The sequence below is a fragment of the Micropterus salmoides genome, unplaced genomic scaffold (genome assembly GCF_014851395.1).
Source record: "Micropterus salmoides isolate LMB-PRFRI ecotype aquatic unplaced genomic scaffold, ASM1485139v1 Ms_hic_scaffold_15, whole genome shotgun sequence".
Classification (NCBI taxonomy): Eukaryota; Metazoa; Chordata; class Actinopteri; order Centrarchiformes; family Centrarchidae; genus Micropterus; species Micropterus salmoides.
The window spans coordinates 33,455,990-33,483,660 of NW_024040596.1; the positions used below are offsets into that span (position 1 = coordinate 33,455,990).

Consider the following 27,671-nt stretch of genomic DNA (forward strand, 5'->3'; position numbering starts at 1 on the left):
CTTTAGAAGAGGCTTCCTTCTGGGAAGAGAGCCATGCAGATCAGTTTGATGCAGTGTACAGTGTATGGTCTGTTGAACTATGACGCTATAGGGATCCCCAGTGTGTTACAAACTGACGCAGATGACACCCAATTTGTCACATATGGACACATGTCAGTTTGTGACGAATTGGGTGTCATCGGGTGAGAACGGGTTGAACAAAGGCACAAAACAGGAGGGGAGATTAAGTCATGCCTGCATGTGTGCTGACTCAGCAGGGATTATATTAAATGAGAAAAGTTGATCTACAGGAGATCTAAAAGCAACACAGAATGCCCCATCCTTACTGCATTAGGTTCTGTTAAAGGTGCTGTAGAATAGAAACCTGTATTTCCCTTCCCATAGCATTGAATAAAAAGAGTTCAGTGCATGTAACTGACATAGCGTGAGCCTTGATCTCCATTGTTTCCTCGTTATATTGCATATCTCGGGCACCCAAAATACCCCAACAAAACAGGCGAATACCCAGAAGTGCTAGAAGTTACGTATGATCTGGGATGTTAACACCCCCAAAGTTACATAGACCAGTCCACGTTCCAGAGTTAGCGGTCATACGCAGTGCAGCACGTCTCACAGAAAGTGCTTTTACGGTTATGAAGGAAAGGTAAAGGTAAAGGAAAGGTCATTTCTAGATTTCCCTCTGGCTGCTTTGCCTCAACTCTGTGATTTATTAAGTTTCCTGATGGACAGATAGCTTACTTGTTACCAGGGGTGTAAAGTACAGATACTTTGTTACTGTGCTTAATTAGTTTTTCTCCGGATTTGTATTTCAAGTTGTTGCAACTTTTACTTTCACTTTCTACTCCGATACATTCTGCACAAGACATCATTACTCACCAAAAAAAGAAAAGAAAAAAAGCATGCAGCACACCTGAATGGCGCCAATCTGCCCCCAGCTGTGCGACACGCATGCGCAGTGATATTAATCAAGTCACTCTTGCGCAGTGTTAATGTTTATAACTTTGATGACAGGATGAAGAAGGACTATCCTTCTGCAGATAACAGTAATGTTAGATTAATGTGCAGCTGCAGAGAATATCTCTGTCCTGCTAACCCATCTGAGCAGTGCATCTCTTGGACTGTCTGTGTCTTGGTTGCTTACCAAACTGTGTCAGAGTCGGACCCATGTTAGAGTGAAATACAACTATTTCCACCCATCAATCCATCGTCAACCGCTTATCCTGCGTACAGGGTCGCAGGTGGCTGGAGCCAATGCCAGCTGACATTGGGCGAAAGGCGGGGTACACCCTGGACAGGTCGCCAGTCCATCGCAGGATACAACTATTTATTACATTAAATAAACTGCAGCACGAAAAGATAACTGCGGCGTGTGTGAATATGCACTCATATGCTGTGCACAAAATGAAACTTGTGCATTCCAGCAAGAAACACCAGTTCAGACCATAAGTCCAGACAACACACAGATGTGATGACACTCATCAGGCGCACATCATTTTAAAACAAGACAGTGATGATTTGTCTCTCAATCAAGGTTTGGTTTAAAACTCTGGACAAATGCAAGACTAATTGAGTACTTTATACAACACTGCTTTTTGCCAATGCTACACATTGCTAACTGATAGCTGTTGCTAGCAGTTAGTAATGTGTTGCATGCACCAATAAATGATTGGTTAATCTTTTAGACACCTTAATTTTTAATCCTGGAATATAAAAAGCACAGCTAGATTTTCCGTTCTCTGGATTTTTAGAGCCATCCTTAAATAAATGTACATAATGCCCATATTTCTCAGCATAGTGTTCCCATAAACTTGCATATCAAAAATGTTCTTACTTGAACGAATCTGTTTCAGTAATGAAAAATCAACTCTAGGCTGAGGTACTAACCATGGTGGAACAGCTTGTATTAAAGCGGTTGGACTAGTGAACCAATCATTGACTCCTGATTCCTTTGTTATATCTGATATTACATTGCAAAATACTTCCTTTTTAATTTTGCTGCTTTCCCAACATTCATTCATATCCCTTTTTGTTGAATGTGTCCGTTTGACTTTGTAAATTTGCCCAATAATTGGCCTTCAACTGTTTTCTTCTCAGAATCAGTGGCATTTCTCCACCTGAAACGCTGATATAGGTGTTGACTTCACTGCTCCACAGCACAACCTCAGTGCTTGAGCCTGGATTTTATCCAACCTTTTTAATCCAAAAACAATACATCCATATTCTAGAACTGATCTAACTAATGAGATATAAATATTATATAATATAAATATTCCTTATAGAAACTCAATCAGACAACTCAAACAAATATGTTGCTTGATTTTCTTTTTTGTAAAAAAGATGGATTGAGATTTCTCGACAGATGACTTAAATCCCCACTTCAAAGACCAATTTTAAACCACATTAACATCTTCCTGAACTTTCTTTACAACCTAATCCATATTCCTCCCTCGTTTCCAAATTACCCCATCATCAGCAAAAAGTGATTTCCCAATATCTGGATTAACATTCTTATAAACATTGTTGCACACTTGGACACAAAAGGACTTCCAGGCGTGCATAAGTTTTCAATAACTCCTTTACTTTCGTATTCTGTGAATACAGAAACACAAGCACATCAGCAGAACGTTGTCGCTACGTACAGCAGGCTGTTTACGTCTACTGACTGACGTGTGTGCCCTTCTGTCTAACCCTCTTTAACTCGCATCACATAAAATGCCATCATTCCCGAACACACACTAAGAATGCTGTACACACACACTGAATATTTAGCAGGCTACAGGTAGCTAAATTACTGTTGTCCTCATTAGCATACTTGGTGATGTAGGCTATTCGTTACCACAACATGCCATCTCATTTAACTAGCAAAACTACGATATACATCTCATGTCCGCATTACCGACAATCCGTTATCGTCTTAAACATTCATTATGCATCTGAGTAACCACATTTTACCTCTTTTCATCACTTTTGCTCACCTGTGAATACAGAAACACAAGCACATCAGCAGAACGTTGTCGCTACGTACAGCAGGCTGTTTACGTCTACTGACTGACGTGTGTGCCCTTCTGTCTAACCCGAAGGACCCCACACGCTGCCCCAAAGTGCCTGTGTGAGCCTTACACATTATACCCATAAACTGACCTACTAAAATATTACAGTTGTTATTGTACAATAGCACATACATCAGATTACCAAAGCAAAATCAAAACAATTAAAACTGCATTAGAATGGGGGGTGCCCACTGTTGTGTGTCCATCAACATGCCCAACAGAGTCCATTAACAAGGCCAACATTACTGTGGGTCCCACACTCTCCCCTCCAAAACAAACGTCGCCTCGACGTTAAGGATTTCCCAGAGTACTTTGGTCTTCAACTAGTGAGTTATAGTGGTAGGTTGTATGGGAGCCAGTCTTTCAGGATACTTTCTGTTTAACCACAGTCATTGACATGACATGTTATCTCCCTTTTTATGCCATGTGTCAGCAACAGACATCACTGGCCAGGTGATATCTGGAACACTACTCCGCTACTCCTGCGGGCTACGTACCTTAGACTGAAAAGTTTTGACCCTTTTTCTACCCCATAACCCATTACACAGACTCACATATACTACTGTATGCCTCGCATATGTCACAGTGTTCTTCTATGTGTCAGTGGTCTGTATTCTGGTACTTCACTCCTTAACTAACATGGGAAACTTATATTACTGCATGAATTTAACCTTAACCTTTTCCTCCAGCCTAAAGTGCTACTATGAACTCTTCTTCATTAAAACTATCACAATAATAAACTCAACATGTGACTATGAACTTGTGTCTTTCATTTTTAGCTGTAAATATCACTGGCCTCTGTATGTGACTGATGGTTGACCTAATGTGTTGTATGTGAGTGTCTTGGGTGGATTTCTTTGTCGAAAAGGATATTTTTTTGTGGAAGATGACAGTGGCTCTGGATCTCTCTCATCTACTTCATCAGATGACGACACTCGCTCAGAGTTTATCTCGTCTTCTTCATCAGACGACGACGCTGGTTCCGCCCCTGCTGTTTCTCCATTGTCCACCTCTGGTTCCATCCTGCATTCTGCACCCTGGTCTGGCCACTCAGCATTTTCACCATCTTGCTCCAGTTCTTTGTCAGGTCCTTGTGGCTGAAATTCCTCTGCTTCCACTCTGAGCTGGCTCCTGACCTGGTCAAATGTTCCTACTGGTCGTGTGGTGATGAACCCCCAGTCACTTTCATCCTCTGAACTGCTGTCAGGGTCTCTCTCCTTTTTCTCTGTCTGCCGTTTACGGCTATCATTCACTCTTGGCTTTCTTTTTTCCATTTTCTTTGCCTGCTTATCCTCTTCAACAGGTAGGAAGTCACAGGGCAGCAGCAGGTTCCTGTGCAGGACTCTAGTCTTTCCGAAGCCTTTCTCAGGTCGTACTGCATAGACAGGACTATCCTTGTGTTTCCTCTCAGTTACGACATGGACTTGCTCCTCCCAATAAGACCTGAGCTTCCCGGGTCCCCCTCTGTCCCTGAAGTTCCTTACTAGTACTCTGCACCCTGGCTGTAGTTCTGCTCCATAAGTTTTCCGGTCATACTGCTTCTTTGACCTGTTCTGCTCCTTCTGAGCTGTCTTTGATGCCAGCCTGTATGCCTCCTGCATCCGCCTTCTCCATTTACTGGCATATTCACTGTGGGAAGTGCTCTGGTCACCTGGTGTCAGGCCAAACATGATGTCCACCGGTAGTCGCGGATTTCTGCCATAGAGGAGGTAATATGGAGCAAATCCTGTCGCCTCACTGCGCGTACAGTTATACGCATGCACAACCTTGGCCAAGGAACTCTTCCAATCAGACTTGGCTTCCTCCGTCAGGTTTCTGAGCATGGAAAGGAGTGTTCGATTAAATCTCTCTGCCTGACCATTTCCAGCTGCATGGTATGGTGTTGTGCGTGAGCCTTGGATGCCACAATATTCCTCTAACTTGGAAAACAACTTATTCTCGAACTCCTTCCCTTGATCATGATGAAGCTTGGCTGGAAATCCAAACTTGAGCACAAAGTCTCCAAAGATCTTTTCAGCTGCTGTTTTTGCTGACTTGTTGGTGCATGCATATGCCTGAGCAAAGCGCGTAAAATGATCTATAACGACCAGAATGTACTCATATCCTCCTTTACAGCTTTCTAAATGCAAGTAGTCGATCGAAACCATCTCAAAGGGGTATGTTGTTACTACATTAACCAGTGGTGCTTTAGTTGGCTTGTTCGGACGCCTCCGTTTCAGACAGCTACACACCTTCGTCACGTAGTGGTCCACATCCCTTTGCATGTGCGGCCAATAGAATCGATCGCGGATCGAGCAGAGTGTCCTCTCCACTCCGAGGTGCCCCATTTCCTCATGAAGCTCTCTGTAGATCAGTGGGTGGAATGTTGCTGGTAGCACTAGTTGAGCTCGAGCCGCTGACTTCCTATACAGGATACCATCTTCATTGACATACAACTTGTTTCTCTCCCTTGCTAGGGCCGACAGGTCATCACGTCGGTCTCTCCCTCTCAGATGAGGCCATTGTCCAGTCATGACATACTCTCGCACCTTGCCAATGACTGGATCATCCTCTTGTGCTTTCTTTAAGTCCTCAATGGGGATTTCTGCCACAGGGGATGTTATTCGCTCTTGCTCCACATCGGTGCACGCTGCAGTAATGGTGGCAGGACACATCCAGGGCTGCCGTTTGCCGGATTCAAGCTGGAGTGCCTGGGTGACAGTCGTTATTACCTCTGGCTCCAATTCCTGTGAGCATGTCCTGATGTACTGCTCCATATCTAATGGCATTCGTGACAATCCATCAGCGTCTCCATTAACTTTCCCGGGCCGGTACTTGATTGAGAAATTAAAGTCTGCTAATTCAGCAATCCATCGGTGTGTTGTAGCGTTCAACTTCGCTGTGGTTAAAACGTAGGTTAAAGGATTATTGTCGGTGTAGACAATGAATGAGGGTGCATAATACAGGTACTCCCTGAATCTTTCACAAATTGCCCACTTCATTGCTAAAAACTCTAACTTTCCAGAATGGAGGTGGTAGTTCTTTTCTGGAGCAGTTAGTGTTCTCGACCCATAGCCAATGACCACCAGCTTGCCTTGTTGTCTCTGGTACAATACCGCACCAAGCCCATCCTGAGAGGCGTCACAGTGTAACACAAATGGCTTCTCATAGTCGGGGTACCCTAACAGTGGAGGACGCAGCAGGAACTCTATAAGCTGGCAGAGCACGTCCTGGTGTTGTTCAGTCCAGATGATAGGCTGACTTGAAGGGAGCTGGTCTGAAATTTTGCGTTTTCCCCTGCTCTTACTGGTACTTGCTCCTGGGCCCCTACTGCTTGAAGTCTTCTCAGTGGATAACAGACTGTACAGTGGTTTGGCAATTCGTGAGAAGTTTGGGATGTATGGACGATAGTACGACAGGAACCCTAGCATTTTCCTCAGTTCTCCCAAAGTCTCAGGTTTGCGATCTTTGAGCGCTTTCACTGGCGCTATCTCAGCCGGATCCATACAATAACCGTCTTTGGACACGATCTTCCCCAGGAATTTCACCTTGTCCTTGAACACTTCACACTTTTTAGCTGTCAGCTTTACACCATGTGCTTGATAGCGACGTAACACCTCTCTCATGTCATGCAGATGGTCCTCAAACGACTTGCTGTGGACAAGGTTGTCGTCCAAATATGGCTGCGATGTTTCATCTCTCAGACCCGCAAGGCACTCTTCCATGCTACGCTGGAACTCAGCTGGAGCCGAGGACAGGCCAAAGGGAATCCTTACCCACTCATACAAGCCCCAAGGTGTTATAAAAGCGGTAAGTGGTCTGCTGCTCTCTTCCAGGAAACCCTGATGGTAAGCCTTGCCCTGGTCCAGTACAGAGAACCATGCACTCCCACTCAGGCTGTTCAGCATATCCTGCACTCGAGGGATGGGGTGGCGGTCGGGAATCGATTTTTTGTTCAACTCCCGGTAATCCACGCACAGCCGCAGACTTCCATCCTTCTTGCGCACACAGACGATGGGTGAGGAGTATGGGGACCGGGATTTTTGGATCCATCCTCTATTCAGTAGGTCCTCCAAATACTCCTTCACTTCCTTGTGCAGGGGTTTGGGTACTGAGGTGTAGGTGCGCCTTACTGGAGTTGTGTCGCACAGCCTGATTTTTAACTGCAGAGATGGAATGCATCCCACATCGTTCTCGTCTTTTGCAAATGCAGAACATTCTTCTCGTAGCATCTGTCTCACCTTTTCCTGCTGATCTGGAGTCAGGTGATCAACTGACACCGGTGGGTCCCATGTCTCTGACGGTCTGTGTTCTTTCTCATGGTTTTCGGGTGTGCTGGAAGTGCTGGCTTTGCTGGCTGCGTTTTCACTAGCACTAGCTGCATTTTCCTTAGTGCTGGCTGGTCTCACATCTACTGGGTAAATAGCCTTGACTTGCTGTAGCTGTCCCAGAACTGTGCGGGGAGTGAGAATGATGTCATGGTTGCTGTCATTGGTGACAGGGATGGCCACCTTAGACCAATTTCCCTTCTGCAGGCAGACTACGGTTTCAGTAATATTCACCCCCTCGGGCCACTTCGGGACCTCCTCTGGTTCAAAAAGGACTTCCTGTCTTGTGGAGAGGGGACCTGTCCTCACTGTACACTTGACCTCTCTAGTCTGGCCTGCTGGAATCACTGTCTTTAATCTCCCAACTTTCACCACTCCATCCTTGTCCTCCTGGTCACTGCTCTGCACTAAGTGAATCAACACACTTGCCTTTTTACAGTCAATGGAGAAGGCTTCTCTCACCACCGCAGGTGTAACTTCTGGATGCTGCTCCATTCCACTCATCACCAGGTGCTCGATCACATTGTAACCGATGATCGGTGGCTCTGCAACCCCTGGCTCACTGGAGACGAGCACTGGCACAAGCAGCTCTGGCTGTGGGCCCCTGCTAGATGCTAGCTCGAACTTTAGCTCAACCCAGCCTGCAAACGGTATTGGTGTCTGGTTTGCTGCTCTACCCACCAGAGTCTCATCCTCACCCAGCAGTTCATCCATGTTCCGTAACCGGATGTGTGGAATGCAGGATTTTCTCCAGCTCTCGTTGATAATCGTGACCTGCGAGCCTGTATCCCACAGTGCTCGTGTTGCAACTCCCTCGAAGAAACAATCCACCATACACTTCTTTCCAATAAGGGCCCTAAGCTTGGCTTGGCGATGTAAAGAGAGGTGGCTGGCGTAGGTGGAACCCACAGTCTGTTCCACCTTCCCACTTTTCTCTAACTCAGCCTCCAGCTGCCTGATTCTGTTGCAAAGAAGCTCATGCACCTTGTCATCTGGTTCAGCTTGGCTTGGAGCTAATGTTCTTGGGGGTGTGACCGTTTGTATTTTCACATTCATGTCGTCAGTTTTCCCTGCTAGCCTCCTTTGTCCTCTACAACCTCTTGAGAAGTGTCCAGATAGTCCACACTTGAAACAGTGTTCACATTGTTCACCTATTCCTTGCTCCTGACACACTTTACATCCTCTCCTGGCGCTGGCTCTTACTTGGTGGGTGGGCCCTTGAGACTTAGTAATGCTTTTCTTTATTTCCGCCATTTCTTCTCTTAGCTGCCTAACTGTTTCATAGAGCTCTGAGTCTCTTGAGCTGGTGACAGCAGGTGCTTTGCGGCTCTTGGGCTTCACAACTTCAGCTGACTGTTCTTGAATCCCGACTCTGGCCTCGGCTGAACCCTGACATGGCTGACCGGTGTTCATTTCTGTCTGCAGTTCGTGTACTTTCGGAACTTTGCTGCTTGTATTTTTCCTTTGCTTGGACTGTCTTTCTGATTCCACACTAGCAGCTTCATTCATCCTGTCAATCAGTATTTCGTCAGTCACTCCCTGATCATCAAGATAAGACTTGAGCTGGAACTTGATATGGTCACTTAACAGCCCAGTACTGACTGACCTCAAGAATTTCTTCTGGATGAGCTTGGGACTGTACTGTTCATCTGATCCTACTTCTCTGGACGCAAGTAACAGCCTCTCCTTTATCTCAATTGCTCTGAAGAGGAAGTTTTGGGGAGTTTCACGACTGTCTTGTGTTATGTTCACCAGTCTATGGTACAAATCTGTTGAACTGTCCTCTTTGAAATGGCCCTTTAATATTGCCTTCAATTGGGTAAGGGTTAGATCACTTTTTATCTCGAGCATGTCACGAATACTTAAACCTGGACTGATTGACTTGACCACGGCTTCTATGACTTCAGCCTCACTGTGTCCTTTACTCAGGCCTTTGTCAATCTGATGCATCAGGTTTGTGTAGGACAGTCTGTCCTTCTGTCCCCTCTCTCCAATCTGACCACAAATCTTGAATTCTCTCCGTATTGTCACTTCTGGTGGCCGGTTCACAGCTGTAGGCAACAAACTTTGTGGAACTGAGGCTCTACTTGAAGATGCACTGTTTACTCTTTCACTCAGCCTCCTAACTTCATCCTGCAGAGCTTGACTGCTTAGTTGGAGCTGTGAGTATTTTTCTGCTAAAGTAATGTCTTCAGCTGTTTTTTGGATGCTTTGCGCTGTGTTCTCTGCACATTCCTCACAATCAGTGTTTCCAGGATTTTCTATTATTTGTTCCACTGATTTCAGCATTCTCCTTATATAACTCATTGACACTTCCTCCTCTTCATCATTAACTGCATTGTCCATAGATTCAGTAATTTGTCTGATTAACGCTCGTCTCGTTATGACATTCTCACAGGGAATTTTAGCTTCAACACACACCTCTTTGAGCTGATCCACTTGCAAAAGCCATAGTCTCTGCAATACAGTCTCTGCTAGCTCCTCCAGCTCCATAGTGTGTGATAAAGCCGCGCCCCCGAGGCCGCACGCTCCCGTCGTCATCACTTGAGGGAATCCCCGTCGGAGTTTGTCGGCCAGAGCAACACGTTAATCATCCCAGCGGTGCCTCCAATATTTGTTGCACACTTGGACACAAAAGGACTTCCAGGCGTGCATAAGTTTTCAATAACTCCTTTACTTTCGTATTCTGTGAATACAGAAACACAAGCACATCAGCAGAACGTTGTCGCTACGTACAGCAGGCTGTTTACGTCTACTGACTGACGTGTGTGCCCTTCTGTCTAACCCGAAGGACCCCACACGCTGCCCCAAAGTGCCTGTGTGAGCCTTACACATTATACCCATAAACTGACCTACTAAAATATTACAGTTGTTATTGTACAATAGCACATACATCAGATTACCAAAGCAAAATCAAAACAATTAAAACTGCATTAGAATGGGGGGTGCCCACTGTTGTGTGTCCATCAACATGCCCAACAGAGTCCATTAACAAGGCCAACATTACTGTGGGTCCCACAACATCATTTATCATAATTGAAAACAATACCAGACTAATGAAACAACCCTTGAGGGGTTCCATTTTCAACTAAAAAAGTGTCTGACAGAGTTCCCCACACAAACCCAGATTAAAGAAATCTTTAATCCAGTTATGCTTTATTAAAAGACCTTCCTTCCACATCATACGCCTTCTTGACAATAAAAAATATGCTCTTGGCGTCTTTCTGGACTTGAGTAAAGCATTTGATACGGTCAGTCACAATATTTTGATTGCTAAACTTAGTAGATACGGAGTGAAGGATGTTGCCTTGAGATGGTTTAGAAGCTACTTAGCTAATAGAGAGCAATATGTTTACCTGGAAGGCTATGAATCAATGAAGTCACAAATTAAGATTGGGGTCCCTCAAGGATCAATTTTGGGGCCTCTTTTATTCTTAATTTATATTAATGATATGCCTATGACTTGTACCAAACTCCTCCCAGTTCTATTCGCTGATGATACAAATCTTGTAGCTTCGCACCATGACTTCAATATTCTAATAAAAATGGTTAACGAGGAACTATCATATATTATGGAATGGTTTCAATGGAACAAACTTACTCTTAATATAAAAAAATGTAACTTTATGATTTTTTGTAATACTCACAAACATTACCCAATTGAATTATCTAAGATCTTCATAAATAATACTCAAATCGAATTGGTTCAGCATACCAGATTTTTAGGAGTCATTATAGATAGTGGTCTTAATTGGTCTAACCATATCAATTTTGTATCTAAGAGGTCAGCTAAAATGTTGGGCATATTGAGGAGGGTTTGTCCTTTGGTTCATTCATCAGCATTTTTAACCTTATATTATAGTTTTTTGTTTCCATTTATTAATTATTGCAACATTGTTTGGGCAGCTACTTATCCTACCCACCTTAAGAAATTATTAGTTATACAGAAAAAATATCTCAGATTTATCTCACATTCAAATAGATACGCTCCTTCGGCCCCTCTTTATAATAAATTTAAAGTTCTCCCTATTGATAAGGTAAATATTTATCAAATATGTTTACTTATGCACAAGTTTATATATAGGAAACAAGATCTACCAGATTCTTTCCAGAATTTGTTTATTCCTATCTCACATGTTCATTCATTTCACACTAGACATAGCAATAATAACTTAGTCTTACCAATCACACGAACTACAAGACATCAATTTAATATTTCTTTTAGAGGTCCTAAGCTCTGGAGTGACTTAAGTCCATCGTTGCGATCAATGTCCTCTTATTCAGCTTTTAAAAAGCATTTGAAGAGTTTACTACTGCTAGCTTGATGCCTTTATGTAGTTTTTTTTCTTCTTTTTTTTCTAAGTATTGTTGGTTTGTATTGAATTGCTTTCTATCGCTTGTTGTTTATTTTATTTTCATTTTTTTCTTTTTTTCTTGTGTGTTCTGTTTTTTGTTGTTCTTTTTTTCTTGTACTTTGATGCTTAGTCTGCATATCTCGTGACTTAACATGGGAAAAGGAGTGGAACTCTGTACAAGCCTAGTCTGGCTTCGTTCCCTCCTTGCATTGTTCTGGACTTGTACCAAACGTGCTAAACAAATAAACTAAACTAAACTAAACTAAACTTCTCTATATCAAAGAAAACAGCTACTACCTCCTCTTTGTAGGCTTGAGCTTTCCTAATATCATTTTCCAAGCATTTAACGGGTCCAGAGTACTACCCCTCTTCTAAATCCACTCTGAAATGGTGAAAAAAGCTAATTTCTTTTCATATAATATGTTATTCTTTCTGTAATCATTTTCTCCATGGTTTTACATAAATGTGAAGCAGGATCTTTCCCAGGTTTCTTAATTGAAATAATAATGGCTTCTTTCCACACTGCTGGAAGCTTACCCTCCTCCCAAACCTTGTTATATAACTCCAGTACTTTACCCAATGCAGATTCATTTAAATGTTCTATCATAGAATAGCTATGTTGTCTTTTCCAGGTGCCGTTCTTTTACACCCCTCCAGCTCTCTCTGTAGCTCAGACGATCCCTGCTACCTGCGTTTGGTAATCCATCCTTTCACTCATATTCTTTGTCTTTATAATTGCTGTCTCTATAATAACAAACAACAGCTGTTTCCTGTGTAGAATCACGTCATTTCCTGTTTTACATTTCACGTGTGTTTTCTTGACAAAACGTGGTTTGGAGACCAGCGTCGGGTGACACAGCTGCTGTCAGCTCGTGTAGTGTGTGACCCCCTGTTGCCCATCAGTCATGTAGTGTGAACGCCACAGTGACTTAAAGACTCCCGTCACAAGACGGCAAGTTGTGTAGTGTGAACAGCACAGTAATCTGCCGATGCTGAAAGTTGTTAAGTCTGCACAAGCCTTTACTCAGAGCCCTCCTCAGCTCAAGCATGGTAAAGGCCTCATCTACAATACTGTGATTAGTGTTTCTTTTCTCAAGTACCTCCAGATATCTATCTAAAGTTTGCTTTTTACCTTCTTCTGTCAAATTATCTGAACTATGAATTTTAACAAAGTTCTTCACCAACAATTCTGCCTTTTCCATGGTCTCCATGTTCCATGTTCTTCCCCTTTTTTCGATACTGGGAGATCCTTTTCTTGCCTGATTCCCCTCATTCTTTTTATCTTTCCCCCAAATTTATCTAGTTGGACAGAATTCTCTCCAATACATCTTTTTTGCCCTTTTGATTGCTTTCCTTACTACTGCCCGAGCCCTTTTATATACTACTAAATTTGATATTGAATGACTTCTTTTCTGTTCTCTATTATTTCTTTCTTTCTATGTTTGATAGCTTCAGAACATTCTTTGTTCCACTATGCTGCTATTTTAACTTTCCTTTTACTAGTACTCTTTCCAATTGCTTGTGATGCTCTATTTAATATAGCTTTGTTAATACTTTCATTTATTGCATCCACTTCTCCAGACATGGCGATCTTATTAAACTCATCACAAGCATTTGCAAAGTTACTAATTCCATCTTGTAAGTTTATTTGTATAGCACATTTCAACAACAAGGTAATACAATGTGCTTTACATAAAACATAAAAGCAACAGGGAAATATAAAAAATTTTAAAAAGTTAAATAGAAAATAAAAACAGGCAGGTCTCTCACCTTTGCTTATTTTACCCCTTTGATTCCCCCTTTCCACTCAATCCCCCTTTTTGTTACTTAAGGACTCTAACCTTTCTTTAGATTCAATTCAATTCAATTCAATTTTATTTATATAGCGCCAAATCACAACAACAGTTATCTCACAGCGCTTTTCATAAAAGAGCAGGTCTAGACCGTACTCTGTGATGATATTTACAGAAGCCCAACAGTTCCCACCAAGAGCAGCACTAGGCGACAGAGGCAAGGAAAAACTTCCTTTTAAGAGGCAGAACCCTCGAGCAGAACCATGGCTCAGGGTGGGCGGCCATCTGCCTCGACCGGTTGGGGTGAAGGAGAGAGCGAGAGCGAGAGCGAGAGCGAGAGAGACAGTTGTCACTGTAAATCCAGATTGTCCACGCTACAAACTCTAAATCAAGTTCAACCATAAAATATACCCCAAAATTGATAACAATTGGATTATCATCACTTCCAATACCATCATCTACTACTACTACTACTCTCACTCAGAACTACATTCTGTAACAGGCTTATGCACACACTCACACAGACATGTTCACTCACACCCACACACACAGACACACAGTCTCACATATAGACACACACACAAACAAAGGTTGTCCCTGGTAGTTTTTCTTTCAGTAAGTTATTTAAATTCATTGTTATTATTTCAGCTCTCACGGCTGCGCTGTGTTGTTTATTTATGTTGCCTGACTGTTTCTCCTTCGTTGTTTATTTGTTTGTTGTTTGTTTTTCTATGCACTAAGCCCCCTCCCTGTTCTCATGCAGGTTTTGTTGCTTTCTGCAATTGGTGTTTCCTTCTGCTATTTCCTGTTGTCCCCACCCCCCATCCCTGTTCTCTTGCAGGTGTTGCCCTCTCTCTGTGCTGTGTGTTTATGTGGTGTTTCTATTCCCCCTCCCCATGTCTGTCCCCTGTCCGGCAGACAAAGGATTATATTAAGACTCTCTTGTTAAAGTATAGTCTGTCTGGCACAATAAGGTATCCAGCTCCTCATACTCTATACCAGTTTGCCAAGCAGGATAGGTTTAAAAAATAATGTGTCCAATCTCTTCATGAATTGCCTTTTTAAGTTTCACTGGATGTAGTTTACTACCGGAAAGTTCTCCAAACTCAATAACCACTTTCCACTCTTCCTTCCTATTTGTTTTCCTCGCTTTTCCTTCTTCTGTGCTTAAGGGAAGTTAGCCAATCAGAAGCAAGTGGGCTTTCAGGGAGGGGGGCCTTAAAGAGACAAGAGCTAAAACTGAGTGTTCAGAAAGAGGGTGAAAAGAGGTGCTAACATTTTCTAGTAGAAACCATAAATACAAGTATGAAAATGAGCATTCTATGGCACCTTTATGAGTTTGTCACCTGCCACCTGAATTTTGTGTTTCCCTTTACATAAATAAAAATATTTCCACCAAAAATTGTTGCAGAAAAGTTCACCAGAATGCATCTCGTCTTGTCTTGTCTCATATTGTGAGCTAAGGCTACATTCAGACTGCAGACCAAAGTGACCCAAATCTGATTTTTTTTTTTTGCTCATATGTGACAGCCCAAGTCACGTGAAATCTGATCTTTTCCAGATCAGATTTTTTGGAATGCAACCTCAGTCAGGAGCTAACCTCTGTAGCTTGTTTAATTCCGTATGACAGTGTGCTGCGTGATGTTGTTTTATTCTTTTGTAGGTCACTTTCAGGCCACACTGGAGTCTGATGTGGGCCACATTTAAACAATAATGTGAACTGTTAAAGGCTACGTTCAGACTGCTGGCCAAAGTGACCCAAATCTGATTTTTTTGCTCATATGTGACTCAGACCTGAGTCTGGGCACTCAGGTCGCATTTGATGCGACTTTGACGTCACTGTAGAGCAGCTGTTCTGCTGTAGATGGAGCCGCGGTGAACGAAAAAGCTCCACAAAAGCTGTTATTAAACAGTGGCTCTCTTCCTCCTCTACCTCGCTATCATTTGCTTACACATTCCCTTTCTTACACCTGAAATCCACCGGGCCGCAAGCTCTCTTCTGAATTCTATACAGTGCCCTCCAAAAGTATTGGAACGGTAAGGCAAATTCCTTTGTTTTTGTTGTTCACTGAAGACATTTGGCTTTAAGATCAATAGATGAGTATGAGACCAGAGTTCAGAATTTCAGCTTTTATTTCCTGATATTCACATTCTTTGTTTGAACCCACCCAGTTTTCAAGTGTGCAAAACTATTGGAACATGTGACAGACAGATGTTTCTTGTTACCCAGGTGTTGCCTTTTAGCTCGATTGTCCAAACATTAAATAGCTCTGCATGACTAGTCTAAGTTTTCATCCTTGGTTCAAACCTATAAAGACTGCATTTCCTGTTAAAGAGGATAAACCATCATGAAGACCAGAGAGCTGTCTATGGGAGAAAAGCAAGCCATTGTCAAGCTGAGAAAAGAAGGAAAATCGACCAGAGCCATTGGACAAACATTGGACATAACAAGCACAACAATTTGGTATGTCCTGAAAAAGATAGAAACTACTGGTGTACTGAGCAACAGACATTCAACAGGGCGGCCAAGGAAAACAACATGAGTTGATGACAGAAATATGGTGAGAGCTGTGAAGAAAACCCCCAAAATATCAGTTAGTGACATCACCAACGACCTCCACAGTGCAGGGTGAAGGTATCACAATCCACTGTTGGAAGAAAACTCAGAGAGCAGAAATATAGAGTCCACACCACATGAGGCAACCTACTCATTAGTAGTAAGAATCGGAAGGCCAGATTGAAATTTGCAAAGAAGTACAGAGATGAGCCACAAAAGTTCTGGAACACGATCTTATGGACTGATGAGACCAAGATTAATCTCTAGCAAAGTGATGGAAAGGCCAAAGTGTGGAGAAAGAAATGCATGGAAACTAATGGGGAGGAAGTTCATCATGCAGCAGGACAATGACCCAATGCACACTGCCAACAAAAAGGACTTCATCAGGGGGAAAAAGTGGAAGGTTTTAAACTGGCCAAGTCAATCACCTGACCTTAACCCAATAGAGCATGCATTTCACCTCCTTAAGAAACAGCCTGAAACAAACAAGAACTGAAAGAAGCTGCGGTAAAAGCCTGGAATACATCACAAATGAAGAATGCAACAGTTTGGTGATATCGATGGGTCGCAGGCTTGAGGCAGTTATTGCAAGTAAGGGTTATGCCACCAAATATTAAATGTTATTTACTTTAAGATTATTAGTTCCATTACTTTTGCTCACCAAAGAATGCTGTGGTCTAATACAAACAGTGATATGTCCTAAGTTGTTTAACACATCTAGATGTGAATACTAGGAAATAAAAGCTGAAATTCTGAACTCTTGTCTCATAATCATCTTTTGATCTTAAACCAAAATGTCTTCAGTGAGCAACAAAAACAAGGGAATTTCCCTTACCGTTCCAATACTTTTGGAGGGGAATGTACATGCTACTTTTTTCAATCATACGGATTTCTTTTTTTAAATATAACCTTGAACTGCCACTTTCACTGCTATAGACCTCGGCATATATAATGGTCTTGTATTTTCTTTTGAACTTTTACTTTTACAGTCTAGCTTGCTAGCAAGTTTTACAGCTTATACTACAAAACAGCAATGGTTTTACCGAATTACAGAGATGAATCAAATATTAGCTCATTTATTTTAGTGGTTATTGGTTTTGTGATATAACAGCCTTCGGCTTTAATAATGCAACAATGTACAAAAATATAATCACAAAGATATTAAAACAATTTCTTGACTATATTAATGTAAATATTTCTGCTATACTGACAAGAGTATTTGTATAGAAAACTGTATTATTTATTTCTGCTTTCATTTCTTATTCAGCTCCCACTGTATCTCACTTTATTCTGCAATGTGCCTGTCACATTTAGCTAGAACCATCTGGGTTTTTGGTTTTTGTGTTGTTATTCCGGCTTGTGGTTGTTTTGTTCTTTTGTCTGGCCCTGTCTTCTGTATGTTTGTTTATAAAATATTAAAAAATAAATTAAAAAAACGAACAAAGGAGGGAGATAACATTATGAGTAAATGAGTAAATGAGTGTGCAAGAGTAACCTCTCCTGTAGGATATGATGACAGCAAATCCCCAAAATAGACAACAGCAACTCTAGTGTGCTTTTACGGATGAAAAAAACTGATCATAATACAGTAGCACTTTGATGCTGTGTTTTTGTACTAAATGAATGATTTGATCAGTTAAATCTTCCTAAGGATGTTTAAAAGCAGACGATTTATTTCCATGTTCCTGTCCACAGCTTTAACCACAGTTAACCAAATTAATGTTCTCATTTGAAGATGACACATCTGATTTCAATAGAACCTCACTTCATGATAATCTGTCTCTTACTGCTGCTGCATGCATCACCCAGGATAATGATCCCACACCATAAACCAGCCACATCCACTATGATGCAAATCTAAAAGACACCAGAATCTGATTAGCCTGAATAAGGACTTGAGAGGAAGAAAAAACACAGAAAAGAGTGATTGTAGTAAGATTAACATATCTGTGTGTATGAACGTGGAGCTGACTATGCAACATATTTGTAATTTACAACTAACGAATAATATGCATTTAATTGCTGCTGGAAAACAGGCACGCAAACACACATTTGTATTCATATCTGTATACATATGAGGACTGTCCACAGACTGAGTTGATTCCCTTATCAATCCTTTATCCTTTCATAGAAAAATGCATGCATTAAAATAATGCAACCTTTAATCTGTAACCTTGACCTAAAACTAACCAATTCAACCTGTCATCTGTCATTGATCATACAGGACACTGCTGTCCATGAAATGTTCAATAGCAAATTTAATATTTATTCAATCTCTCTTAATAGCAAATCCTCTCACCCTGCTACATATTTTCCAGTGAAAATGCCTGCATGCAAATAACAAAGTTTTGTGCAGCTAACACATACACACTCTGTGTGAACTCCACAAAGAATACACAATGCAATAAACCTCACTATAAGGCATTTTATGGGCTGCTGTTCGTCCTCCATTGGTTTATCAGTGTAAACAGCTCTCTGCCTCAACACTCCTGTCTAGAGATGGACTTCAGCAGTGCAGGCCTTCCGCACTAGCAATAATGGGACAAATCATGTAAAATTTACACTGCCCTTGACTATTGAGTAGTAATGACTGCCCAACAGTGTGTTTTTAGATGTGTGTGTAGACTATATTGATTAAATTGAATATTAGAAATTAGCTTTTTCTGGAATTGACTTCTCTTTTTAATTTCACTGTGGCAGGTATGGTTCAAATCAAAATTAATCTGGATGTTCTGGATATTGGTTCTTATGATTCAGTAGCTCTGTGACGCTGACCAGGATAAACAGGTTCAGAAAAAGGATGTATGAATGAAAGGATGAATGAAGTCAGTTGAAAGCCATCCGATGACAAGGGCTTGGAGAAAGGAAAGAAATGCAATTTTGTGTGTTTTACTCTTTTCACAGATACACAGATCACAGATAAATTACTTCAGTACATATTTTACAGATTTCATTCAAAAACATTACCTGAATTTTGATGAAAATTTTTTTCTATTATAAGGCAATATTGGGAAAAATACTCCAAATAAACAAGAGTAATGGCTAATGTCTACATTGCACTACATTTGACAACACCTGACAAAGATCTGTGTAAGATCGATATGTTGCTCCTCTAAATTAATATAGCAGGGAGTTGTCAGTACAGTGTACAGATATTTTTTTTGATTCTTGACAGAGAAGCAGAAGTCACTTTGCATAAATTTGATTTAACTGCAGCTGACTTGCTGCAGCATTTTTCTGTGTTTCCTTCACTATTTTATATAAAGATATACTGTAACATCCAACACCAAAGAAATGCTCTGAGGTGTCAGGTTGGTAAGTTAGTGATCTGACAGCTCCAGTCTGTGATTCTCCTGTTTTGTTGGATGAATAAATTGCATGCCCTAGATTCTTTACTCTATGACATTTGAATGTATGTTTATTACATTGAGCTGTGTGTGCTACAGAAACTGTGGAGTGTGAATGTGCAGAAAGTTGTGAACATGAGCAGAAAACCTGATGAAATTAAAAGTCCAGGAGCTTATAACTTCTGTACTTTGATTTGTGGGCAGTGGTTGCCCAAAGGTTAGAAAAGCGATCTTGTGACCGGCAGGATAAATCTGGTTGTGGAAAGTAAAACAAACAGTGCTTGTCCTCTGTCATTTACCACCACTGAGGTGCTCTTGAGCAAGGTCCATAACAGGGGTTACGTACTGTAACCCGGATTCTATGAGTATAGGCGCAGCCCTCTAAGGCTATCGCTATTGAGTTAACCCCTTCTGTGCCACTGAGAATTTTAGTCTACGCCCACCCACAGCGTGGGCCTCTCCTACGTCCGCACCTTGTATATATACACACAACGGTGAGACCCAGCCATTGGTTCCCAAATGCCTTTTCTTCAGCACTGAGAACCAAGGTCCAGTGAGGCCTTCAACTTAGAGGGCTACACCTATACTCATAGAATCCGGGTTACAGTACGTAATCCCCGTTCTATTTTGTATAGGCTTCGCCCTCTAAGGCTATCACTATTAGGTTAGAGGCGAAGCAGGATGAGTCACCGTCTCACTGGCCCATATGGTACCACCAAGAACAACTCACCTGCCCAGAGCCATAATGAGCCACCCAGTCACCCGCTGACCGCGGCATTGGTCCGGCATTGTGAGCACCGATGGCGCAGCATGGGAGGCCGATGGCAACTGGGTGGGGGGCCCCGCAGCTGTACAGACGCAGGCGGGGTCACGACAGCAGCCGCATCAGCTGCGCACAAGGCAGGGCCGCGTAAGCAGCAGCCGCCCCCCCACACCGTCCCGTGGGAGAGGGCGCACTCACAAGGAGAATCACTTAACCAAAACACTTTGGGAGACATCCCGCAGGTAGAAACGGACGAAAGAGCATGGAGACGACCAGGAGGCCGCCGTGCAGATGTTGTCCACAGTCATCCCACCGTGCAACGCCACTGAGGAGGAGACGCCTCTCATGGAGTGCGCTCCGATGCCATCCGAGGGATATTCACCGGCAGACACGTAAGCCTGGGAAATGGCATTGCACAGCCAGTGAGACAGGCGCTGCGCAGGGGAAGTCCCTTGGACCACTCCCTGTAGTGCACAAACAGACGCTGCGAACGGCGCCAGGTAGCCATGCACGCCACATAACAGGACAGCGCTCGCACCGGGCAGAGGAGGTGGGACGTGGCGTCCTCCACCGACCCATGGGGCGACCTTAGGAATCTCAGGTCCGCCGTCTCCAAAAGCCCAAACGGGGCTTAGGTTAAGGTGCGTAAACAGCGGCAAATCCCACTGTGGGGCAACAGGCCGCGTCACCGGCCTGCACCTTCGCACCCCCCTAAGGAAACGCTTCACCAGGGGGTGGGAGAACACAGTCCTGTCCCCGAAGCCCTCGTGACGGGATGAAATGGCGGCAGTGTAGGTTTTAACCATACTGAACGCCAGCCCCCTGTCCATGAGCAACTGGAGGAACAGTGGACAGGCAACCAGGTCCGTCCCCTGGTCCAGACACCAGCGTTGGAAAGCCGACCACTTAGAGGAGTAAGAGGACTGAGTGGAGGCGGCCTTCTACCCCTGGATGGTGAGAACCACCTCCCGGAAGAGACCTAAGCCCTCCAGGTGTTGCGTCTCAGCGGCCAGACCCAGAGAGGCTGGCCGAGGAGCGGGTAACTCCTGATCGCACCCCCCACCTGAGAGAGAGTGTCCCCCATCCAGGGGAGTTTCCACGGCTGCCCCGCCAGCAACCGCTGGAGACAGGGACACATGGACACGCTGGTGTGCTCCGGGGTCTACCAGAGTCACCGCCAAGGTTGAAAACTGCAGGCGATCCAGAAGGCGCAGGATCAGCCGCACCGGCGGAAAAGCATACAGCAGCCGGGGAGGGCAAGAGGGTGCGCGAAGGCGTCCACTCCCAGCGCGGGGACGTCCCGCGGGCTCAGTGAAAGCCAAAGGGCACACTGAGCGTTTTCCTTGTTGCCAAACAGATCCACCTCTGCCCTGGCGCCTGGCCAGACCCAACAGCTGCACCGAGCGCACCCCACCCTGAACACAGGACCCTGATGCCCAACCGCCATAGCGGCTCCAGGGCCGTCTTGACACACTTGGAAAAAGTGCGCGAGGCCAGGGAGTTACCGAAGGGCAGGCAGTTGTATTGGTACTGGGCGCCCTGTAATGAAAACCGCAGAAACTTCCTGTGTCCGGACACAGAAAGGGCGCAGAAGGGCAGTGCGATCTGAGAGTGAGCGTTCGTCTGGCGTGCTCCGGTCCGAGGCACGCCTGGCAGCGGGGACGGATGTAGCCCGTGTGGCAGACGCTGCGGCGACTCACCCCGTTCTGGCCGGCTTGCTGGAAGACATCGTTCTTCTTGTTTTATAGTGATAGCCTTAGAGGGCGAAGCCTATACGAAATAGAACCCCAACTGCTCAAGTGGAGCGGCATAGTGGGTAGCAGATCAGACAGGGGTTGTACTGGGCAGCTTCCAGGTGGGAATGCGTAACGCTGTGATTGTGATCAGGGCCTTCCTGCCAATGAGAGGTTGCTCTCAGTGAAGCTCCCTGAATAAATAAAGGTAAAGTAAAAAAAATTATAATAATAATTAAAATTAATTAATTTATCATTGATGTGAAAAGGTGCCAGGTCTGCACATTTCGAGAGGTTACTTCCCCAAACAAAGACTCAAAAGAGGAGGGAAAACCTAATCATGTCTGCTGACTCAGCAGGGATTTTATTGAATGAGAAAAGTTGATCTACAAGAGAAAACATATTTAAAGGCAATAGCTACAGAATGCCTGAGAGCCTCACTGCTTTTTATTCTATTAATTTTTTATATATTTTTTATTTTTATTTTTAATGAATTTTTATAAATAAACACATTTCCACAATTAATTGATGCAGAAAAGGCAGGCAATTAAGTTTAATGCTCACAATTTTCAGGGGTGCCAATATAAATTTTCGCCTGGGGATCGAACACTAAGATCAGAAATGACTCAGATCCAAACAAACCTGGAAGATGATTCTGCCTGTACGGACCACAGAGGTACGGACTGGAAACAGTTCACACACACTCAGCATCATCTATTTATCTCTGCATCTGACACACACACACACACACACACACACACACACACACACACACACAGAAGATGAAAACACTCCTCTAATGTTAGGTGAATGTTCAGTGAATGGTGATGATTCATACACATCATCATAACTATGGTCCCTCCCTCTACTTATGCACACTATTTTTAGCCAGTAAAGTGCTCAGTGTCATAAACAGACATGACAGTTAGACTAAAGGCCAATCCAGCGTTTTTGTATAATGTACTCAATTTACTGTAAATTATACACAGCACACAACAACAAAAGCAGACCTGATGATCAGCTAACTGAAGCACGCCTCAGATCATTCTGTGGCATCTCAATATTACAGGGGATTTATAATATTGCTCCAATGTTTTTGTAAGGGTTCTATGAAGGACACAGTTCTCTTTTCGTTCAGTGAGCCCAGGTAGTCCGGAAATGATAACAAACTACTGCTAACAAAATAAAACTCACCTCATCTGATTCCATATGTGGACTCCATACATGGACATATGATTTTATAGCAACTTTATGATATTTTATGGCATTTGTTTAATTCCCTAAGACATTCAGTCATTTGTATAGTCTGTGGCACTCAGTAATACAATTTAAGCTGCTGTGGAGCAGTTTATGCTACTGTGGGTTTTTTTTAAATGTACAATAACAATTATGAATACAGATATTACTGTAGAGATTTACAGAATCTTTTTCAATGTATACCCAAGTAGTTGTACCTACTTGGCTACCACATTGGCATAATATTATAGCAAGAATTTGAGAAGGAATTTTATAGTTATGATACTTTACAGTGGCATCATTCTTTTTTAACATCCTGCATTATCTCTAGAGACTTATTATTATTGCACTCCAGAATTTAAAATATTTAATTAATTAATAATCAAATAAAATGATGAACTAATTAATAACATAAATAATGAATAACTACAAAAACAATATAAATGGAACAGTACAATTACAGTAATATTTAAATAGGCTAAATTGAATTTTCTTTCTTGAAAATTCTGATATTGATAATGAATAAAAAATAATAATTAAAACAATAGCAGAAATCATTAACCCCCCCCCAGCCTCTGCTTGTGAAATAACATTTACTTAATAATGGCCATTTTGGAGTGCCATAACTGACTGTAAAAGTGCAGCCTGATACGTGTTGCTGTTGCAGCCTCCAGTCGATACAGTATATTAGTCGTACCTTCTGAATCCTGCCGTCCACTTCCAGGTAGATGACCCGATAGGAGGACGAAGCGGAGCCCATGGTCCCCTATCCGCTCCCCGGCTTTGGTACGTCGCTCTGCGGTTCCTGTTCCTGGCTCCGTGTCCAGGCTCCGGTCCACCGCCACTGCCGTTAAACAAACGGGGGGGGGGTGAAAGTGGGGTCAGCGGTCCGACAGTATCCCACCTGAATGGCAGTCTGTGAAACACACCGACACAAACTCTCTTTCTATTCTATGACTTTTTCTCCCGCTCTCTCTCCGCTCTGTCACCTCGCTATCTCACCGCATCTCATAAAGCCTGTCCACGCGCGTCCCCGCCTCCGTCATTCACTACAGACCTCCTGGTTCTGCGCGCGCTCACCTACAGGCACGCGCTCTCTCTCACTCTCACACACTACAGAGTTGTGCAGGTAGATTACACAAATACTAGTTTGTGTTTGCTTTTGTGTGCAACACCTGAGGGCTGTAATGTCTGAGTGACGTCACTCCCCTCATGCTGTGTTGCACACCAAAGACAGTCTTTTAGATGTATGCTAATTTGAAAGAAAAAAAATGGGTTTTTGATGTGTGTCTGGTTTGAAACACATACAGTTTATAAACTCCTTTAGCCCCAGCAATGGCATGGTTCTGGAGTTGGTAACACAGGTTGGTTGGATAGTCCACCACACTGAAATACACTGCTCAAAAAAATAAAGGGAACACTAAAATAACACATCCTAGATCTGAATAAATGAAACTAATCTCATTAAATACTCCTTTCTTTACATAGTTGAATGTGCTGACAACAAAATCACAAAAAAATTAACAATGGAAATCAAATTTATCAACCATGGAGGGTCACACCCAAAATCAGAGTGGAAAACCACACTACAGGCCGAGCCAACTTTGATGTAATGTCCTTAAAACAAGTCAAAATGAGGCTCAGTAGTGTGTGTGGCCTCCACGTGCCTGTATGACCTCCCTACAATGCCTGGGCTCCTGATGAGGTGGTGGATGGTCTCCTGAGGGACCTCCTCCCAGACCTGGACTGAAGCATCCGCCAACTCCTGGACAGTCTGTGGTGCAACGTGGCGTTGGTGGATGGAGCGAGACATGATGTCCCAGATGTGCTCAATTGGATTCAGGTCTGGGGAACGGACGGGCCGGTCCATAGCATCAATGCCTTCCTCTTGCAGGAACTGCTGACACACTCCAGCCACATGAGGTCTAGTATTGTCTTGCATTAGGAGGAACCCAGGGCCAACTGCACCAGCATATGGTCTCACAAGGGGTCTGAGGATCTCATCTCGGTACCTAATGGCAGTCAGGCTACCTCTGGCGAGCACATGGAGGGCTGTGCGGCCCCCCAAAGAAATACCACCCCACACCATCACTGACCCACCGCCAAACCGGTCATGCTGGAGGATGTTGCAGGCAGCAGAATGTTCTCCACGGCGTCTCCAGCGGAGGTAGCGGTCCTGCTGCTGGGTTGTTGCCCTCCTACGGCCTCCTCCACGTCTCCTGATGTACTGGCCTGTCTCCTGGTAGCGCCTCCATGCTCTGGACACTACGCTGACAGACACGGCAAACCTTCTTGCCTCAGCTCGCATTGATGTGCCATCCTGGATGAGCTGCACTACCTGAGCCACTTGTGTGGGTTGTAGACTCCGTCTCATGCTGCCACTAGAGTGAAAGCACCGCCAGCATTCAAAAGTGACCAAAACAGCAGCCAGGAAGCATAGGAACTGAGAAGTGGTCTGTGGTCACCACCTGCAGTTGAAAACTTAAAATCAATTAAATCTAATGACATTTCCGTGACTTTTGACTTTGACTTTTGAAACCGACAAAACCAACCCAGAGTTGGCTAAAATGTAAACTAATGTTATGACAAAGCTTGTGAAATATATTGCAATTTTGTGCTTTAGTTGGCTCAAGTTAGATAACATTATCTTGCTGGCTAATGCTGACCAGTTGCTAATGTCATCCGATGCAAAAATACTGTAAAATACTGAAGTGACCCATGTTACTATCTTGTTAACCACCTGTATTATATCAAAGTGTTGATTTTAGCCTGCAAGAAATGATGTAACAGTACAAAGCAAATGTGGAGCGAACTGTTTATACTAGTCTACAGTGATGCAAAGCAGGGGCGTTCGTTAGCACAGATTTGCTGCTGTTTGCTTCGTAATTTAGATTTACTGTGGTTTTAATGAGGTACATAGCTTCTTCACCAACTCAGTCGCTGTAACTTATAAATACACAATAATGCAACATAACGGCGTTATCATCGGGAAGATTCCCGAACGGCCAGTCCATTTCAGGCCGAAATGACCTGTGGTCATAGAGTTTTTATTTTTCAGTTTAGTTTTTTACGAACGCACTCTTTGGCCGGTCAGCTGCAGCAGAACGCTGTTTGTGTGTCTGTCAGTCTGGGCCAAACTAATACTGTCAATATTAAGGGGGGATACGAGCAGTCTCTCCCAACGGCGCAGATCAAAGGAGGTTACTTTTTATATGGGCCGAGTTTGTTTGTTTGTTTGTTTTTTGTCGGTACTGAACTCAGCCCAGGGTTGTGTGACAAGCTTAACAGTGACGGTAAATATGGCAAAAAGAAATAAAGAGGAGAAAGAAATGTGTGGTGCCGAAAAAATTATCTCAGCAAAGGTCACTGATACAGATTTTGACAGATTTGTGAACACTATTTGAGAGAAATAGGCTTTTTGTGTATATAGATAAAGTCTTAGATCTTTGAGTTCAGCTTATAATGAATGGGGGCAAAAACAAAAGTGTTGTGTTTGTAATTTTGTTCAGTATATTTAAGTATTTAGGACTCTGACTGACTCAGGCTTGCCACTGCTGACCACAGACTTTGCTTATGCAAACTAAGGAGGCAGGTGTCCTCTTAAAGTTTCTTGAAGGACTTCAGCATAATCTGCATTATTTCACTGCATATATCTACAATCTACAACACTACACTATATCTACAAATCTACAATTCACTGCATATAAAAAGCACTGTATGTATTCAAATAACTGCAAAAAAATCTTTCCTGGCGCCTCCAAAGGGCATTCGCATAAAAGGCCTCTCCGTCTCAAAGTCCCAGGCTGAATTTCAGTCCAAGTACACCCCCGGGCGCAGGACAACAAAACAGTGGAAGACTCATTCAGTCTATTATGGTTACTTAAAATGAAGACAACACAATGCAGTGCCATATAGACTACCCTACATGCTAGAAAGGGGTTTGTAACTGTTTCACCACAAATGCATCAAGACTTTCTCCACACTGGTTCCCCACTGCATGAAGCTGGTGTCTTTTTATTTCTTTGGTCCCTGCCCCTCAGACAGCCTGAGTCCACCACTGGGCAGTGGTGTCATATCCAATGAGTCACTGCAACACCCAGCAAAATAAATCCTGCAGCTGAAGTGAAGTTTAACCTGTAAATTATTGAGATGGGAGGAACAATAATGGTTTGGCCTGATGGAAGTGCAGCGGTTATTGACCGGGACAAAGGGCTGTGATTTATGTGTTTTTACTGTCTGTGGGTGAAACAGAAAGTGGCCTCTTCATTCTTTATATTTAAAGAAAGAAAGAATAAGCATACACAAAACAAGCAAATAAATAAAAAATGGAATATTGCATCTGAGTTGGAGTAATCCACTTTACATGTACAGTTTGCATACTCTTATCTAGAGCAAGTATGATCACTGACAGATAACAGGAAAATGGAAGCCTCACTGTTTCTGCTCCACAGTCCATTATAAACCACATAATACATGAAGTTTACAAAAGCATTGTCAGGTGAGGACCAAGGCTCCTCTCCACTTTGTTCA

General features: G+C 43.2%; 1 protein-coding gene across 5 annotated transcripts in view; it reads right to left on the bottom strand.

Moving 5' to 3' along the window:
* pde9a (phosphodiesterase 9A) overlaps positions 1-24,160 on the bottom strand; it is a 123,207-nt gene extending 99,047 nt beyond the window's left edge. For 3 of the 5 annotated variants that reach the window (XM_038719737.1, XM_038719738.1, XM_038719740.1), the window contains exon 1: positions 23,839-24,137. In XM_038719737.1, the coding sequence (XP_038575665.1) occupies positions 23,839-23,901 (63 nt within the window). In that variant the 5' untranslated portion in view covers positions 23,902-24,137. The other 2 variants (XM_038719736.1, XM_038719739.1) reach the window with 2 other exon arrangements.
* Between the last annotated feature and the right edge of the window lie 3,511 nt (positions 24,161-27,671).